We start from the raw sequence: 14,429 nt of genomic DNA, 5'->3' as shown, positions 1-14,429 counted from the left end.
GTTGGCTCGCCCTGCTCGACCGGATCGCACATTCTAACGAGATGGTGAATTTTCACCGAATAATTTCCGAACCGACGAATCACGTATTGGAATCCAAAATGAGGTCGAAATTGAGATAGAAGACTTGTACATGGCTAAGGGTAAAGCTCGATTTTGCGTTCATATAAATGTAAGGAAATCTGGCTCTTTTAAACGGCATTAATTAAATGTATTCCGAGCAGGAAGAATAAAGGGAAAAATAAAGCTAAATTAATATGACATTCTGCAATGTCACGCGAGCGTCTGGTAAAGTTGAAGGGTCGATGCGATTACTCGAGCTTATTACTGCGACTCTATCATATTTCAATTTACGATCGTCACCCGGACTTATCGAGTAGAAAAATCAGAGGGCACTAGCGACTGTCGGTATAAATCACAAATGCGACATCTCATTACTTTGCTTCCTTGATTTATTTTTTGATAATAACGAACCTAATGAGTCGTGCTACATAAGCGTTTAATATAAACATAATTTGGACCCTAGTGTTGGTGGTCATTTTATTGGTGGTGAGATAGAATCAGTGATAATTTATAACAATCAGAAATAATAATAAGTCCTTCAAAAATATTCGGCGATAGAAAATAATAAAATCCGTAAGTTACAAAAGGCCAACATTACATAGAGAATTTAAGCTGAGTAAGGGCATTAGATAAGTCGACGGTAAGAAAATGCTTGGTTAGAGGGAATAAGAAAATGCTCCTAGTTGTTAAGTCTTGCACAGTTTTGTCGCTATCTTGTGGATAAGAAGCCTAATCACCGGTCGTCGTGCTTGTATCGGGCCGTAGCGAAGCGCGGCCTCCCCCAGGGTACACTTTTGGGACCCGTTTCCTTTTTTGTATATATAAGGCTGTAAGTGTGACGATTTCTTTTGTTAAATCGCAGTTTTTTGTTTGACTTTTGCCTATTTTAAGAATTTCAAATAACCGCTTATTTCAGAAAATCAGTATTTGGTGGTTTAAAGTTACATAGTTATTTTTAGAATTAAACATTTCACAATAAACTACGCGATATATTACAATGTCATTTATAAAACGCTATAAAGTAAGTAAACTTTATATGAACTTACAAGGCCAAAGTTTATTTTATAATGTACACACACACAGAGGGGTAAATTTTCATGCGAAGACACTGCAAGGCTATTAATAAAGACTTATGAAGTTATAGAAACTCCTACAGCGTAACTTTGGATCCGCCGTTTGGTGGTCGCGCACCAATAAACTTTTGTTTGCCAACTATTTGTAAGTAATATAAATTTATAACTTCATATTAACAAATAACTTATGAGGTGGGAATAACAGCAAAATTGTTTCAGAATAAAAGCATGAAAGATTAAGGTAAAAGAAATACCCAAAGTTGTTTTACAAGTTAAAATCTCAAGTAATGTAATAGAGGAAATCGGGCGCTCAAAAACGAATTTATTTGGCGAAAAGAAAAGAGGCGCCGCGCCGCGGCGTGTCTAATGAGATAATATAATAGCCGTGATTCGCTCCTACCACTGTTCAAAAGACCGAAAATTACCGGAAAAGTGCAGTTTGTAGAAACCCGCTTTTATAGAGTAACATTTCCCAAATGTAAAATTAGAGATTCGGACCACAAATGAATTTTGCATTGTGGCTTTGTAATGCACATTTTATGTGTGCTTTGATCTAAATGATGCTAGTTGGGTTTAAACATTAAAAATAAAACATTCATATAAAATCAGAAATAAGGAAATAGTTTCTTGCTAGATGTTGACTTTTACTCAAGTAAAACCTCAGTACTGAAATAAATAGACTTTTCTTACATGAAATAAAATGTACGCTCAATACGTAATACTTTAATAATCATAAAACAAAATTTTATTTCGTAATGATGCAAAATGATCGAATATAAAATATGCTTTTCGAATAGAGAGACGGGAGGGTCATATAAAATTGGGAATCGATTTTGTCGCACCCGAAATAGGGTGTAAAGAATCCATTGTAATGTAGACGTAAGCCATATGTGAACTTACTTTTTCTCCTCTCACGCAAGATTTAATTCAGATACAATGTTAAACGTAATAAATGAAGAGGAAAGAGTGCTCTTGTTATATTATAACTTGCTTATTATTTTAAGTAAATGAGGACACATTCAGACTTGAAGTTCTTCAATTTAGCTTGTAATATCAGTAGATAATATTTTTGAAGTCTCATTTATGATAAATATCTAGTATTCATAAACCATTAGTGTCATAACATATTTAATATATAGTAAGTATATATTTGTTTATAATAACCAGCAATACAATTTATTCCCTTTATTATTTGCCTAGAGTCAATTACAGATTTCTTATAGTCTGTTGTTCAATAACAATTAATTATTTCGTAACGTATGTTTCCGTGTAATCAATTACCATACCCTTAAACTATCAAAGGCAACATTAATCCGTTAATAGCTATTCCAATCACAATATGTTCATCGAATAGTTTAATAGACAAGTTACCCTCGGCCAACGTTTTAAATTCAAGCACGACAAAACATCTTAATCATTTCGGTTCATAAAATTCTTAAGTGATTGCGTGGGGTTGTTGTGTTCCGAATTGATTTCGAGTGTATCATTTATGTTGGCTTGGTTAGATTGAATTGATTTAACGTCATTAGTGTATTAATAAAATATGATTCATACGGATATAATTTTGAAAAAGACGTTTTCATGTTCATCATGATTCCCTGTACCTACCTATCTAGTTATGATGTGGAATACTTTATTGCAGAATTACAATTTACAGGAGTGAGGAAAATTACATTGTCATTTATTATGTACGTTATATTTGATACCTATTTAGTCCCAACTTACGGTCAATTTTATCCTAAATTTAAACTATTCCAAATAGCTTCAATATACAATGATTTGGGCAGATCATTAAAAGATATTAAAAACTATAGCTATACATAAGTTAATAGTACAGGCAGCGGGTAGGCGAGATAATGAAATTGTGTACAGAAGCGCGACGAGGCGCGATCGTGTCTCGGGCAAAAATCCACTTAACAAATTGCTGCTGATTCCAAGGGTTCTGGATTGTTGCCTGCTTTCACTGTTGCCTCGGTTATTCGTTATCGATACACGAGTTACGTGCAACGATGCAATTTGCTGAATTATAAATGGTTTAAACGTCTTCCCCGTACGTTTTAGATAATAAAGATATGTACAAGACAGGAACAAATGTTCCTGCCTTGTATAGATATTTAAAAAAAACTTTGCCATTAAGTTAAACGCAGGATTAAGGAAGAATGAAAGTTTTCCTAAATTTGACCAATTACATATTTTATTAATGGATTTTTTACACTAGTAGGGACAAAAATGAATGAAAATTTAATTATAACATACACTACAAATATAATGGTCAAAATATAACATTATAATTACGTAACAATTAGGCGAAAAGAAGTAATTAAGAACATCAAAACGAATGTAACCTACATCTATAAATCATCAGGGACGTTTCCATTTGCTAAATAAACCATTATGGCTCACATAAAATAATTAAACCGTCAACGTTAGCTATCATTTCGGGCGACAATGGATGAAAACGGACAAAATAAAAGTGCAAAAGGAGTTTAATGAATTTGGCGCTGTTTTGCACGCACTTGCACAATTTCAATTATCGAATTACTAAGCGAGTATTGGGCGGGGTGACTTGATGAATTACTGTATCATGTTCGGTGGCTTTTATAAGTGCTGGGTTTTTATTTTTTTTGTACTATGTTGTACGATTATATTGTATCTTTAGATAATGTCTGTGCAAAAAGTATTTTATAAGCTTTGCATGGTTGTTTTGACACATAAAAAAATTAGTTTTATAGCCATGCTCATCTTCCCATAGTGTACGATTTACGTAGAGCACATTTTGTAAAACATTTTCACCTTGGTGGCTCTTTTATGCAAACAAACTTACACATTCCTGAGATTTTAGCAAAAACCGAAACTCATTCGCAGTTACCAACTACGACGATTTCCATGCTTTGATGGAAAAGTCAAGGAGAATTTTCTAACAAAGGCCATCATTGAATTTTGCTTTCACACAATGTTCGGGAATGCCATGGGCAGATAGATTTGAAATAAAAACCGGTAAATAGAAACTAATCTATACTGAATACTGATACAAATCATTATTCTGTAAGATGTTCACTTGTCTAAGTATGTATAGGTATATGAGTTTACTGTAGGTAATAGTTGATGATTTTCAATGAACTAGCTTTAACTAACCGAACAGTGAATTACGTCACCTTTTTAATTAGTCATTTATGAAGGGTTAGTGGTTTATAAAATCACATTTTAATATTACTGAGCCACTTCAAACGCTCAATTACATCAACCCTAAAACACGCGGAACGGGAGACGCCTATTTTCAATGAATTGCCAAAAAAAAATATTCCAAATAAAAGCACCGTTAGATATTTCCCCTCACCTTTTGATGGTTTTCTATTCCTATTGATATATGCTATTTGACAGCCTGATTAGCCTGCGTTCTAAATTAACATCAATGAATGACGCAGCGTGAGACGAGCTTAGGCAATTTTGTACTACCCACTTTTGTTCGCATTTTGTGGGTTGCAGATGATTAGAAATAACAATCAAGGAATGGATTCTATTTCTCTGTAATAATTTAATATTCTGTAGAAATTTATATACTGAATTTTTATATCCTACTTATAGAGTAATGGAAAAAAATAAATAAAAAAAAGACGTGTGGCACTCGGGGGCTGCCACGATAAAGCTATTGCATGCTATGCCTTCAAGCCACACCTCCGCGCCCGTCGGAGTGGGGAGCGTGAGGTTTTTTCGTTACGGAATTTCCATGGATTCGGTCCCCGCGCTCAAGGCCCGCGATAGAAGCTATGCAATAGCTTAAAATTATTAATTTAAAAATAACGGCCTTAAATTGAAGATAAAATTAGTACTACGTCTCCATTGAATAACAATGAGACAGTCAGAATGAAAAATGTCTGGCGAAACATTCTAAACTTTTAACAGAAAGCCGCGACGAAAGTTTGAAATCGTGAAAATGCATTTGCTGTACGAAGTTTTGGATCGCTGTCATATGAGCTGATGAATCATCGTAAATAGAGAATCTGAATAATTCAAAGTAACTAAAAGGTAAAGTCAATTTATACCAAGTGGAAAATATGGATATGTCTCCTTAAAATATTCATCATATTATATTAGATGTTAATTATAGTACTAAATACCTACATGTCACGTAAAAATGTTTGGCAGTAAATTCTTAGGCATTATACGATAAGGATTTCTTACAGTAGGCCAGTGGAAATTAACATTAAATTCGCAAAGCACGATGTAGATTTGAATTTTTGATATGTTGTTTGGATCAGTTAGGGTGATGTAAATCCCAATTTGCAACTTCGAAAAAGTTGTGCTCGCTGCGCACCACGTGATAAACTGCGAAAATTTTGGACTTTTTTCACTTTTTGCCCTAAAAGTCATAAACTATGCGTTTCCGACAAGTATGATTCAGTACATAAATTGAGGTTATTAAATTTGCAACAATTTAAGCCTAACCGCAGCTCTCTAAACCTTATAACGACTAAACTGTGGCCATTCGAAGATGGTTCATTTTTCCGGAAATATTGAAATTTTTAGTATTGCTCCCGTTTGAAGCAAAATATTGGCAAAAACCGCTCGTTCTATGAGAAGTTCGTATAATAAAGTTGTAGTGCATTTAATTTTCTTTCATAAGAGCATAGAACAAAGTCTGTGAGACAAATATTTCACACACAATATCTGAAAAACAAAAAGAAGGTAGAAATAGATTTTTAAAGAATTGAAACTGAGAGCATATAAAATCATAAAAAGAATAATACTTTTTCATTTGCAGGATAGGTAATTAACAAAATTACAAAATTTGGGAAAGTAGGAAAAAAGATTATACGCAAATAATAAACTGCGAAAATTTTGATTATCCTTTTTATGATTTTATATGTCCTCAGTTTCAATTCTTTAAAAATCTATTTCTACCTTCTTTTTGTTTTTCAGATATTGTGAGTGAACTATTTGTCTCACAGACTTTGTTCTATGCTCTTATGAAAGAAAATTAAATGCACTACAACTTTATTATACGAACTTCACATAGAACGAGCGGTTTTTGCCAATATTTTGCTTCAAACGGGAGCAAAACTAAAAATTTCAATATTTCCGGAAAAATGAACCATCTTCGAATGGCCACAGTTTAGTCGTTATAAGGTTTAGAGAGCTGCGGTTAGGCTTAAATTGTTGCAAATTTAATAACCTTAATTTATGTACTGAATCATACTTGTCGGAAACGCATAGTTTATGACTTTTAGAGCAAAAAGTGAAAAAAGTCCAAAATTTTCGCAGTTTATCACGTGGTGCGCAGCGAGCACAACTTTTTCGAAGTTGCAAATTGGGATTTACATCACCCTAACTGATCCAAACAACATACCAAAAATTCAAATCTACATCGTGCTTTGCGAATTTAGGGTTTTTTAGTGTCGATTTCTACTGGCCTACAGAGTAAGCGATTGTTTACAAGTTATCAGGATTATCCTTCACATTCACCGGCGCGAAGTAATACCTATGTATCATATATTTTACATAAATACTGTAAAACTTATTTTGTTTTAATTTTTATGTGAAATATTATGGAAAAACACATTTTAAATTGCTGTACAGATTTAATGACATACTTACCGATCTATGATGACAGGATCTGATGGAGTTTCGTTCCTATTTCCGCAGCTTTTTTTGTCACAACATCGACTGCAAAAGAATAGAACAATTAGTAGGGTGATTTTTATATTACAATTATTTCAGTCAGCTTTATTTCAATTAGTTAAATAAATTAAAGAATCTTCAATCATTTAAATAGATTTTTAAAATACTTATCCGATAGTATACGTATCTATAATTCGGAAAAAAACAAAGCTGTTTATTGCTTCAAGAGTGTGTTAAGCCGCGTATAAACTAAGCGCGGCAAACCATCGAACATAGGCGCGCGCGGCGGCCGCGCACTATGTAGACGGGATCGCCGCGCGCGGCGACGCGAACATTGCCGCGCTCGAACGTGCCGCGGGGCGATCCGCTCGCTGTCGGTTTTTGAGACCGCATCAAAGGAGCTTCAGGCGTTTGCTCGCGCGCCGTGTGGACGGTTTGTAGTTTTGGTGATTCGGCTCGCGCGGCGTATACGTAAAAATGGACAACGAAAAGTGCCGTTTACTAATACAATTGTATGGCGCTAATGAATTTTTGTGGAACAGCAAATCCTCCCAATACCACAATAAATCGCTGAGGTATGATGCGTGGGTAGAAATCAGTAAGAAAATGGATATACCTATTCCTGACTTGAAAAAGAAAATGACTACACTTTTGGCGTCCTACAGAAGAGATGTTCGTGATGGATCGCCTGCCGCGCGCGGCAACTACGTTCAACTTAAAATATATCTACATATTGGCTCGCGCAGCAAATGAACGTCAACTCTGGTCGAACATTGGCTCGCGCGGCTGCCGCGCTTAATTTATACGCACCTTTACTTGTGTGGGAAATAAAAATCTTTATTTTCTCTATGTGTGTCAATTAATTTTATACAAGTACATAAAATATTTTATAACACTATCTTCTCTTAAAAATGATTGTCGCTAATAACGCAATAAGTAATTACTCCCAATTTCCTAGAAACTAAAAAATTAATAAACGAAACAGGAAGCCTTATCCACACAAAGCGAACGTGTTCAGCGCCCTACCGTGGCTCCTTGACGCAAAGGGCAAAGACATTGAAAGGACAGACTCCCCAGAGACTCCTCCCCTGAAGACGTGCGACAGGGATGCACATATCGCGCCACACGAGACGAAACTATTGCGTCTAAGGTGGAATAAAATTTTAATTGCTCACACATAGACGCTCAGTATCTTCACGCAATACATGGATATACCGGCGAGACGCGTTACTGTTACGAGCGGAAAAACCACCCCAAACAAGCTGTTAAATTAATAAGGATATTCGTGTTCATGTGAAATGAAATGTTTAGTTGTAGTTTACGTTATCTTAACTATTGTGGCAGAATGTTTACAAATATGAGACTGAATTCATATAACAATTGAATACCTGAGAAGATAACGTAATATTATTATCAGAATAATAATACAAGAACATGTAACAGAGTTCCAAGAAACTTCGCATTTAGAATAATTTTCTGAAGTGACAAGCACAACAATTCAAAAGTCACATGACAAATAAAAATACACATACCTGCACATAACTTCGTGTGTTAACAAAACCCTGCACATTTCTGGATTCTTGTCCTGACCTTCGTACACAATGGGCTAAAACAAAAAATAAATACAATTTTATCAAACTATAAAAACTAGACAATTAAAGTTATGACGCATCATAATTTAGACTGCGAGACAAGATTACGCATATTAAATTAATTAAAAATCGGCTCGTAGATAAGATAATTTTTCGTCTTCATCAAGTTATTACTTTTTGCTAATTTATGCACCCTTTAATATATACATAATCACATTTCATTATCTAAGTCAAAGGTAATTTGCATATCGTGAACCGAATTGATAGAACGTTTTGTTACAAATTTTAAAATAATTTTAAGTTTAAAATGAATGATATAAATATTTCAATTAAATCGAATAGAGAATCAGTCGTAGAACACATAATTGTAGAGTTGTCTCTTTACATCTGTGAATAGTGCGATTACGACATTACTTTCGTCTGATGTTTCGTTTTTAATAGAAATATGTAACATATACAAGTCGATTTGATACGGAAACTATGTAATGAAACTAATTTTAATTAAGTAATTTAAGAGCAAGATAAACTTATACACCGCAGATTCGATCATCACAGAACACATTAAAATAATTTCTTTACACTGTTTAAAACTCCCTTCCAATAACTAGCCGCCCTCACACGTGCCTGTACGTTTATCTATTAATATCTAATTATGGTGGCCCTTAGGCTGAGGGAGCTAATCCTGATCATACATTGGAAGCTTTGCCAAATGTTCAAAGCATCGATTTTTGCCGTGCACAAAATTTTCTATTTCAGCCCTAACTGCAATCTTTGAAGCAAAGCATTAGACCTTTAAACATTGTGTCTTAGTTTGTATTGTAATTATGTTTCAAGACTTTTGCTTTAGTTTAATTAATGTTCATTCGACTTACTTCTGTTTTAATTTATTAGTCTTGCTGGTCAACATCTTATCAAAATTATTTCCACGAAAACTAAGGACATAGTTTTATGAAACAGTAGTTACAAAAAGGGGATATGGTAGTGCCCCAGTAATGTAAGTTATATCAAATACCCGTTACACAATCAAAACATAAAATTAGCTTCCAAAATCTCTTAAGCTTGAAAGATAGATTTTCCCCAACAAAATATTTAATTGAATATGAAAGAGTGAGGCATTATCATCTTTTGTGCGTAGGATTTAGTCGGATTTGTGGAGATAGGGCGTTTTGTAAGGTATTCAAGGGTAATATGAAAGTATTTAAGGGCAGCTAAATAGCTAGAGGGTTCGGTAGTGATTGCATAAAAACTGGGCATCAGGTGTAAGCCGATACAAAACTACATTCGCTGTAAGCCAACTGCGATTCATAAATGATTTTCTTCGTATAATGATTTGGACTTGTGTGCGGGAATTACATCCATAAAAAACATGATATTAAATGCTAAAACCCTTTTTCTCTTAACTATTGTTGTACCTGCCTTTAAATAGAATAAAACCTATAAATAGACAATCATTTTCTCTATAAATACCCCAGCCACGTCCCTAAAGATACACCACCGACCCAGGCAGACGCAACATAAGGGAGCCATTATTACCAAGTAACTAGGTACAATATAATAGTGGACATTTTTCTAGTTTGTTCCCTGAACTGGAATGTTCCCTACGGAGGCCGGGGCGGGAGCTATTGCCCATCAGCGCCGCATGGGATTCAATCTCTGGGGAATTTGTGGGGACTTAAAAAAAAACATATTTTTGCTTAGTACTGGTGTAAATAGTGTTGACTTTAAATAAATTGGTTCCTGGATAGGTCGAAGCTATGAAACTGCATTGTGCAAAGTTATTTTCCTGTTATCAGTCAAGAAGGGAATAAAGATTATAATTTAACCGTTTACAGATTTTCATAAGGTTTTAGAATTAAATTCTAAATTGCAACGTATATTTAAGTTAAGTAAAACAACACAAATCCAAACAATACAAAAAATATGATCAATAATGATGGATGCGTATATTTAAAATGTTTTTGACGCGACATTTTGTCATTATTTTTTATTTATTTTTATCTAACAAAAAATTGTTATCACTGAGACTTGTATAATGTATGAAGTAAACAAGAGGAAATAAAAATGGCTTCAGAAAGAAAACGACAAGACGTAGTGCGCTGCAAACAACGCTCGCTGTGATTTACATGAGCGACAACGTTGCGAGACTCGAAATTTGTTGCTGCTGGCCGACTTTTTATATTGCACATTAGTTTTTAAGATAAATTGACCGGACTAAGACTAAAAATAGTCTGAAAAAGTAGGTTATATTTTATGGATCACAAGTAAACTAGTACCGTTTATATTTAATAGGTTAAGTGATACACAAACAAGCTCATACATCCAATAAAATCAGCCTCTTTATCTTCATTAATCGAAATCTCTATTCACTCTACAAAACTAAATCTATATTTGAACGTGTATGGGAAAAATTATTACAAGGTTTACTATGCAATAATCGAGTATTATCACAATGGCTTCCGAAAGTCATTTCGCCAACAAAAAGATCCAAATTAATATGTTGTTTGAACATTGCAAAGTAAACACAATCACGCGGTCACGTGCTAAGCGCGCGACCTCTATTCAGGACTTCCTAACTCTATGGGATTTGGACGAATCTCATTTCGCGTTCTTAAGACTATATTCAAACAGAGGGTTGCGTTAGATATTGATATGATAGTGATTTAGTGTGAGAATATAAATAATCCGCTGTGCCTGTATGTTCAAGCTATTAGAGAGAAAATTTATGTGAATTTTGGCGGGTATTTATTTTTAGGTGCTACAACTGCGAATATCTTTGTCGTATGTATAAAACGAAAAACTTTTCTAAATACTTTTACATAGCTTAACATTTCTTTTGGGTTTTGTACTATGTATATTTCAAAAACTGCACCGCCACGAAAAGAGTAGATGAATTAATAGGTATAAAAAATGGAACGGCTGTTAATCATTTTAATATACCTATACGAAATATTAAATATAACTGTCGGACAAGCCTGTAAATGATAGAGATCTACATCTATACAAGTAATTAATGCCACAGAGTACTAACCCTTACATCTAACGTCTAGACGTCTATTTTTTTGGTACTATAGTTGCGTGCCGGGTTCGCATGCACGGTTTCCACATTAGCTGATTGCTAGTGTACCCTCAGCCTAACGTTTTAATACAATTAAATCAACCGCAATTCGCTATTATCCGGACGCCATCTTTGAGGACATTTTTCGTTGAACGACTGTTTTGCGTGTCACTCTCGTGTCGTCAATTATATAACTAAAAGATTGTCTTGAAGCAATATTTTTAGAGCAACAATATTTATTAGTTATGGTAAGAAAACTATTCGATGCTATTTTTTCTTGAAACCTAACTTTAGAGCAAAATATAAATAATTTGGAAAATCCAAAAGTGCACGCCTGATAATTTTTTTTTAATAAATATTTATTAATTATTATTTTTGTTTATTTAATAACAATTAAACCACATCGAATCAGACCCTGAAAAATGAAAGGGTTCTATTCCTGAGCATACTCAAGCGTAAGAGAAAAAAAAAGACTCGATTAGTAAAGTATTTCGGTCGCTATCGTGTTAACAAGAAAAAGGATCCGCACATACAGACACACGGACGTCCAAGACAGAACTTTTTCAAACTGTTTTTTAACTAGTTTAAATAACAAAAATGACATCAAAAATATCATGAACGTTAAAAATAGTGTTTTTTCTTAATATGTGTGTGTATGTATTATCTTACAAGTGCAATGTATGATACATAAAGACATTTTAAGTTTGAAAAATCAGATGTTTTGCGCGAAGTGACAGTAGTACTCACCTCAACGCTTCGCTTATGAGGCGTGCAAAATTCGATGAGAAACCCTTAGATATTGAAATTTAATAATTTGGAAAGCAAACAGCACATCCAATTCTTTAAAAATTCAAACAATATTTTACTCTATTATCACCATCATCTTTGAAAGCACTCTTACATAAGAATATTCGCAGCACATACCTAGCATAATAGTTTTATTTCCCCATTTCCTTTGTTTAGCTGATATTTACTCACATATACAAAGCGATACAATCAGTGATACAAACGCCTGAAAGGGTCTTACGGGTTTCGCAATTATCACGTTCGCGTTTATTACATAAATAACAATTTTAGCTTAGGAAGCCATCATGAAACTTCGCCGTGTACTTCACATATATAATTTCAACACGTCCCAGCCTCTTAGTGTTGTGTAACAAGAGGCCAATTACGAAAGATTTATGCCATGAACATAATTAACTTAGGCCGAACGTTGTTAACTAAGAATTACGCGAATTGTATCCCGTTTGCTGCTGTTCGCTGCAATCTTTCGCTTTATTGTGAATAGTTTTTTACTTGCTTGTTATTGAAATTGTTTTTTCAATATGCTTATTTGATTAGAGCTTCCAGTATTAAAAGCGTTTTATCTTATATTATATACATAGTACTTAGTAGTACTAAATAATGTTTATGGTATAAATTCAACTCTACACGATTTCTTCCTGACCTAAATTTTTTATTGTTCCTGCTACAGGAACAAAATATCGTTATCTTAAAATTTTCAAATATTTAAAAAACAAGGAAAAAATGTAATATTGTCAAATCTTATCTTATCATTATAAGATAACTCAAAATATTATTTTCCGATTATATCCTACTGCGATTATTCAAGCAAAACCTTGTCAAATTGCAAATGCATAATGGTAACACAGGCAATTTAAGTTGACCAGAGGGCGGATGGGCGTGTGGATGGGCCCTAATCGGCCTGCAAGGGGATCGCGCGCGTGCCAGTCGCGTGAGTCACACGTGTATACGCACCCTTAGATTGAGGTCACTTTGAATATTTTTTTGTGCACGGTACTTTAATTATGGTGTCGCATATTTTAGTGTTTTGAAATGTATCGTGCAATTATAATGTGAGAAGATGTTCCTAACTTCAAGTAAACCGTCGATGTCGATGTAGAGTTTTTATATGCTTTGAATTACTGAGTCTTAAAATCTACATATCTTGTTTTTCGGTGCCAAAAAAGTAAATTGGGTAATAACAAATATCTATCGATAAACATATTTATTATGCAAATATATATATACATTATCAATTTTCAGAAATATTGTCCAATTTTAAACTAAAATTAAAATAAAACTCACCTGTTTCGTAACGGAGTCTATTAGTCGAACGAATATATCCTGCTCTTGTCTGATACCTGGAACAAACGCGCCACTACAGTGCCAGTAGACATTACGTAAATCATCATTTGAGACAGAAATGTTTTCACAAGTCATTTATACTCTGTGAACTCTTAAGCCAAGTTTACACTTGTTCTAAATTTTAAACTCTTTTTTATACCTAGAACAAAAAATTTAGCCAGATATCAAGCTTCGGATTAATGAATGCATTTATAAGTTTATACAATTTATGTTCACCGCTTAATTATTATTACTCATTCAACAACTTTATTACATTTGCACTTCGCATGAACAGTAAGGCTCCATTTAAGAAATAATACAAACAACTCGTCTAAATTTCTGTTACATAATGCTATATGAAATGAAATGCTATCCATGAAATGAATAAGGTTAAATAATAAGGTACCTATAATTTATGAAAAAGTATCTACATAATATGTTATTTACTATTAAGAAAAGTGGAACCTTTTCATACCCGGTACTTACATTTGATTAAACGCGACTTCTACATTTTTGAAATAGAACAAAACACATTTAAAATAAAATTATTTCAAGTTTAACAACAACATACAATCACTCCTAAAAACTACGAAAACACCGATAAATACATTATACATCATGTGTACACAGCCTAAACAGTAACGTTTACACATAGTAGCAATAAAGAGCAAGCGAGCTACGGGAACACCGTAGACATTGCACAATTTGTTAACACTCGAATTACCTTTCCCTTTTTTAAGTTTTCTTATAAATATTATCTAATTTAAATCGAATCATATAGCTTATTATAATTATTTGCTGATATACTGTGATGTCAAAATTCAAACAACTCTACAATTGCTAAAAAATAATATCTCTATCTATCATACATTACACATATTAAATTAATTTACGGGAAAAAAA

General features: G+C 33.6%; 1 protein-coding gene across 1 annotated transcript in view; it reads right to left on the bottom strand.

The window, feature by feature from the left end:
* The window catches only part of kn (EBF transcription factor knot), a 47,320-nt gene that overhangs the window by 24,130 nt on the left and 8,761 nt on the right, over window positions 1–14,429 (bottom strand). Inside the window, exons 4-6 of the mRNA XM_089703096.1 lie at window positions 13,488–13,543; window positions 8,285–8,358; window positions 6,729–6,797 (exon numbers count right to left, since the gene is read on the bottom strand). Of these exons, the coding sequence (XP_089559222.1) occupies window positions 6,729–6,797; window positions 8,285–8,358; window positions 13,488–13,543 (199 nt within the window). The remainder of the gene's footprint in view (window positions 1–6,728; window positions 6,798–8,284; window positions 8,359–13,487; window positions 13,544–14,429) is intronic.

Source organism: Colias philodice, chromosome 14 (genome assembly GCF_061535455.1).
Source record: "Colias philodice isolate Cphi_HAF_F1 chromosome 14, ilColPhil1 Martin Lab GWU primary, whole genome shotgun sequence".
NCBI classification, from domain to species: domain Eukaryota; kingdom Metazoa; phylum Arthropoda; class Insecta; order Lepidoptera; family Pieridae; genus Colias; species Colias philodice.
The sequence above is the reverse complement of the archived record's forward strand: the minus strand, read 5'-3'. Positions and strand labels throughout refer to the sequence as shown.